At 62.2% G+C, this 5,884-nt stretch overlaps 1 protein-coding gene across 1 annotated transcript; it reads left to right on the forward strand.

Moving 5' to 3' along the window:
* Positions 1–1,898: 1,898 nt before the first annotated feature.
* Positions 1,899–5,435, forward strand: LOC123363224 (the record flags this gene model as incomplete). The annotated part of the gene is made up of 1 exon (XM_045004102.1): positions 1,899–5,435. A coding segment is annotated over exon 1 (3,537 nt), but the record flags the coding sequence as incomplete, so codon positions are not given.
* Positions 5,436–5,884: the final 449 nt, after the last annotated feature.

Raw genomic sequence — 5,884 nt, forward strand, 5'->3', positions numbered from 1 at the left:
ACGACCGCTGTCTAGGGCCCCGGGCCGGGACACAGTGGAGTGGGTGGGCCTGTGTCCCCCCTGCCACCCCACTCACGGGTGGCAGCCGTCCCCCTCTACCTACTGGCTCGGCCTGCTACAAGAGGCCTGAGCCCCTGTACTGTTTGCTACTGGCTCGGCCTGCTACAAGAGGCCTGAGCCCTTATACTGTTTGCTACTAGCTCAGCCTGCTACAAGAGGCCTGAGCCCCTGTACTGTTTGCTACTGGCTCGGCCTGCTACAAGAGGCCTGAGCCCTTATACTGTTTGCTACTAGCTCAGCCTGCTACAAGAGGCCTGAACCCTTATACTGTTTGCTACTAGCTCAGCCTGCTACAAGAGGCCTGAGCCCCTATACGGTTTGCTACTAGCTCAGCCTGCTACAAGAGGCCTGAGCCCCTGTACTGTTTGCTACTAGCTCAGCCTGCTACAAGAGGCCTGAGCCCCTGTACTGTTTGCTACTGGCTCGGCCTGCTACAAGAGGCCTGAGCCCTTATACTGTTTGCTACTAGCTCAGCCTGCTACAAGAGGCCTGAGCCCCTATACTGTTTGCTACTAGCTCAGCTACAAGAGGCCTGAGCCCCTGTACTGTTTGCTACTGGCTCGGCCTGCTACAAGAGGCCTGAGCCTTTATACTGTTTGCTACTAGCTCAGCCTGCTACAAGAGGCCTGAGCCCCTATACTGTTTGCTACTGGCTCAGCCTGCTACAAGAGGCCTGAACCCCTGTACTGTTTGCTACTGGCTCGGCCTGCCACAAGAGGCCTGAGCCCCTGTATTGTTTGCTACTGGCAGCCTGCCACAAGAGGCCTGCCCTTATACTGTTTGTCGCCCAGCCCCTGATCCAGAGGGCCTGGGCCTTTGCCAGACCGTTAGTACTGCTTATAGCTCAGCCTGACAGCAAAAGGACTGAGCCCCAACTGACTCTGTCTTCATTTACCTCGCCTTAAAGGGACAGGACAGAACACCCCCTGTGAGACCAGCGGGCCGGTGTGGCTCCCCTCCTCCCCTCAGAGGGTTGAGCCCCGGACCCGCCTGTTACAAGTGGCACCTGACCAGGGACCTTTAGATCCCTTGCCCCTGTGAGAAGGGGCCGGTGAGAGGACGGCGGACCGCCCCTCTTAGCCAGGAAGATGGAGACTGACCGGCTGTTCCAGCTGCTGGTGGAAAGCCAGGAGCGGCAACAGGCAGCTCAGCTCCTGCAGCAGCAGCAGCAGCATGCCGCCCAGCTGGAACAGCAGCGGCAGCGAGACGCGGCCCAGCTGCAGCAGCAGCAACAGCAACAGGTAGCTCAGCTAGAGCAGCAACAGCAGCTGGTGCAGCAGCTTGGGACCCAGCTACAGCACCTCCTCGGGCCCGCCCCCCGCCCCGCTGAATGGCCCGCGGGGGAGGGCACGGGGGGGGGTCCGCGTCTGGCGACCCCCCTGCGTCTGACCAAGATGGGCCCAGAGGACGACCCGGAGGCCTTCTTGGTCACTTTTGAGCGGGTGGCCCTCGTGGCGGGATGGGCAAGAGACCAGTGGGCCACCTTGCTGGCCCCCTATTTGACCGGGACGGCCCAAGCAGCCTACCGGGGGCTGGCGACCGAAGAAGCCCGCGACTACGACCGCGTGAAGGCTGCAGTCCTCGACGCTTTGGACATTAGCCCGGAGACGTTTAGGCAGCGGTTCAGGCGACATACCTACCCGGCGGGAGCCCGTCCCCGGATGGTGGCCCAGACCCTGAAGGAGGCCTGCCGTAGGTGGCTGCAGCCAGACGTCAGGACGGCAGAGGAGGTCACCGAGCAGGTGGTGTTGGAGCAGTTTGTTCACACCCTGCCGGCCAAAGGCCGGGCCTGGGTACTCCGCCACCGACCGACGACCTTAGCAGACGCCGTCGCGCTCATGGAGGGTTTCCTGGCGGCTGAAGCCTCGATAGGGCCCACCTTCCGGCCACCTACCTCGGGTCCCGAACGACCCCGGGATGAGAAAAGGGCGTCGAACATGCCCCACCCACGAGGCCCAGACCACGGGCCGGGACCCCGACAGGAAACCCCGACTCCACGCTGGGAAGCAGCTCCCCGGCTGACTACCCCAGCCTTCACCCAGGGAGTGCCCAAGGTCCGGCGGAGCCCCCCCCGAAGTACCAGAACAAGCCTTCCCCGGAGTGGACGCCCTGAGCTCGGTCCATGCTTTAGATGTGGGAAAGCAGGCCACGTACAACGAGACTGTCCCGAGATGGATTGCAGTTTCGGGCAGGTTTACGTAGGGGCCGGCCGGGCCCGCCGGGCGGAGGCCCCCAAGCTGATAATCCCGGTGACGGTTGAGAACCAGACCACACAGGCCCTGATCGATTCAGGGTGCGGCCAGACCTTGGTCCGCCAAACTCTGGGACCACCGGCCGACCCCCGTCTGACGCCGATACAATTGCAGTGCATCCATGGGGATGTCCGACCTTACCCGAGTGCCTGGGCCCAGCTAACGGTGGGAGGCATTACCCGGCGGGTAGTCGTCGGCCTGGCACCCGGCCTGGCCTATCCGGTGATTCTGGGGCGAGATTGGCCCTCATTTGAAGAGGTCCTCCGGGCAACGCCGGGGTTGGCTGCTGAACCCCGGGGACCTCCGCCTGAGGCGGGGCAGACTGATGAGGAGAGTGAGGGAGAAGACCAAGAAGGTCAGGGGCCGCCGGGGCCAGCTCCCACAGAACCTCGCTTCGATACGGACTTTTGCCGCGACCAACGGTCGGACCCGACACTTAGCCGGGCCTACGACCAACTTGCGGCCGTCGACGGCTCCATAGTGGACTCTCGTCGGGCCACGCAGTGGCCCCATTTCGAGTTGCGACGGGATCGGCTCTACCGCATCGACCGAGACCCGCGCACCCGGGAACCTGTGACGCAATTGCTGGTACGTTGTCACCGCAGGGCCGTGATGCAGTTGGCCCACGATGTGCCCGCTGCCGGGCATCTGGGGCAAGAAAAGACCCTTGCCCGAATCCTGGCACGGTTTTTTTGGCCCGGTATCCATCAAGAGGTGAAGCAATATTGTACCTCCTGCCCCGAGTGTCAGCTGGCCGCACCGCCTCGGGTACCCAAGGCCCCCTTAGTCCCTATGCCAGTCGTTGAGACCCCCTTTGAGCGGGTCGCCATGGACCTGATAGGTCCGCTTCCCCGAAGCACGGCCGGCTTCCAGTATGTCCTCGTCCTCGTGGACTACGCTTCCCGCTTCCCCGAGGCCGTTCCCCTGCGGAGCATCACTGCCCGGACCATTGCGGGGGAACTGATGAAGATATTTTCCCGGGTAGGGTTGCCTAGGGAGATCCTAACGGATCAGGGCACTAACTTCACGTCCCGGCTGCTCCAACAGGTCTGCAAACTCCTGGGGGTGAAACAGCTGCATACGTCTGTATACCACCCGCAGACCGACGGGTTGGTAGAGCGGTTTAACCGCACCCTTAAGGACATGCTAAAAAAATTCCCCCCCGGGGAACTGCGACACTGGGACCAGTTCCTACCGCCCCTGCTGTTGGCCATCCAGGAGGTGCCGCAAGCGTCGACCAAGTTCTCCCCTTTTGAATTGTTGTACGGGCGGAGGCCCCGCGGACTGCTGGATTTGATGCGGGAAACATGGGAGGAGTCGGCCTCCCCAACTCAGGGCCTCCTCCAGTACGTCCTCCAGTTACGGGGGTACTTAACGCAGGCCGGGACGTTAGCACGGGAGAATTTGCGGGCAGCCCAGGCGAAACAGGAGAGGAACTATAACCAAGAGACACGGGCCCGGAGGTTCGCTCCTGGGGACCGGGTCCTACTGCTTCTACCCTCCAGCGAGTCGAAGCTGTTGGCCCGCTGGCAGGGGCCCTATGAGGTGGTGCGGCAAGTGGGACCCGTGACATACGAAATCCGCCAACCCGACCGACGGAAGAAGCTCCAGGTCTACCACATCAACCTGCTGAAGCCATGGTGTGACCGAGAGGGCCTACTGATCGACCCTTGCCCGCCTGAGCCCGAACTGGGCCCCGACACGGCCGAGACAAGGGGTGTGGAGGAACCCCCGATAGGCCCCTCGCTCACGGCAGAGCAGCGTAAGCAGGCTACATGTCTCCTGCAGGCTTTCCAAAAAACCTTCACGGCAGTCCCGGGGTATACAACCCAGGCCTGTCACACGATTCTGACCGAGCCAGGGAAAACGATCAGGGAACCCACCCGGCCTTTGCCATACCGGATGCGGCAGGAGGTAGAAGAAGAGGTCCAAACCATGTTGGCCTTGGGGGTCATCGAGCCTTCCTGCAGTGAATGGCGCAGTCCGGTGGTGCTGGTCCCCAAACCGGACGGTACGCGCCGATTTTGTATAGACTTCCGTCGGGTAAACGCCATCTCGCGGTTTGACGCCTATCCGATGCCCAGGGTGGACGAACTCCTGGGCCGCCTGGGGGAAGCCCAATTTATTACCACCCTGGACCTGAGCAAAGGATATTGGCAGATCCCACTCGACGAAGCGTCCAAAGAGAAAACGGCCTTTGCTACCCCCTCAGGCCTTTATCAATTTAATCGAATGCCGTTCGGCCTCCATGGGGCCCCTGCTACCTTCCAGCGGTTGATGGACCACCTCTTGCGGCCCCACCAGGAGTATGCGGCCGCCTACTTGGATGACGTGGTAATCTACAGCCGCCACTGGGAAGATCACCTCAACCGGGTCGCCACGGTCCTACGGACCTTGCGAGAGGCAGGGTTGACCGCCAACCCTAAGAAATGTAGGATCGCATGGCAGGAGACCACCTATCTTGGCTACACGGTGGGAGGAGGTCGAATCAGACCCCTGGTAGGCAAGGTACAGGCCCTTGCGGACTGTCCCACACCCACGACGAAACGCCAAGTGCGGCAGTTCCTGGGGCTCGCCGGGTATTATCGGAGGTTTATTCCGCAATTCGCATCAATTGCCGCACCCCTAACTGAGCTCCTCACGAAAAATAGCCCCCGACAGGTGCGCTGGACGGCCGAGTGCGAGGTGGCCTTCCAGACCCTGAAGGACCGCCTTTGCCAGGAACCAGTCCTGTACAGCCCGGACTTCGACAAGCCGTTTATTCTACAGACAGACGCGTCTAAGACCGGCGTAGGGGCGGTCCTGTCGCAAGAAGCGGAGGGGGGGGACCATCCAGTAATATACCTCAGCCGGAAACTATTCCCCCGCGAGCGAAACTATTCCGTGATCGAGAAAGAAGCCCTAGCGGTGAAGTGGGCCTGTGATGCCCTCCGATTCTTCCTCCTAGGTGCCCCCTTCACCCTCGTCACGGACCATGCACCCCTCCAATGGTTAATGAGGATGAAGGATAACAACCCCCGGATCATGCGGTGGTACCTAGCCCTACAGCCCTATGCCTTTACCATCCGGCATCGGGCGGGCAAGGACCACGCGAATGCTGACTTCCTGTCCCGCCTTGAGGAGATGGACGGACCTGGCCCCAAGGTATGGGAGCCAGGCTTGAGGGGGGGGGAATGTAGCGGGCCGGTGTGGCTCCCCTCCTCCCCGGGGAGGGTTGAGCCCCGGACACAGGAAGGGGCGGGGCTACGGAGTAGTGAGCCCGCCCCTCAGCGGGTCAGGCGGCGACCCGGAAGAATAAAAGCCAGCCCAGCCAGCTCAGTCAGGCCCCAACCACCCCAGGGAGCAGACCTGCCTGAGGGAGCTCCTGACGGGGAAGTCACTGGAGCCTCGGGCCCTTGCCTGGACTGGCCGGAGACACCCCAGACCCGCTACTGGGAAGACCCGCCGGAGCTTCCCCGTGCTACCTATGATGAGGAGCCGCTAGGAAACTCCCCATCGCCGTGCTGCTATCCGGAGGAACCCCCGGATCCGAGTTGGCCAGCTTTCCCCGAGGACCTACCCGATCTACCCCC

This window comes from Mauremys mutica, chromosome 2 (assembly GCF_020497125.1).
Source record: "Mauremys mutica isolate MM-2020 ecotype Southern chromosome 2, ASM2049712v1, whole genome shotgun sequence".
Taxonomy (NCBI): Eukaryota; Metazoa; Chordata; order Testudines; family Geoemydidae; genus Mauremys; species Mauremys mutica.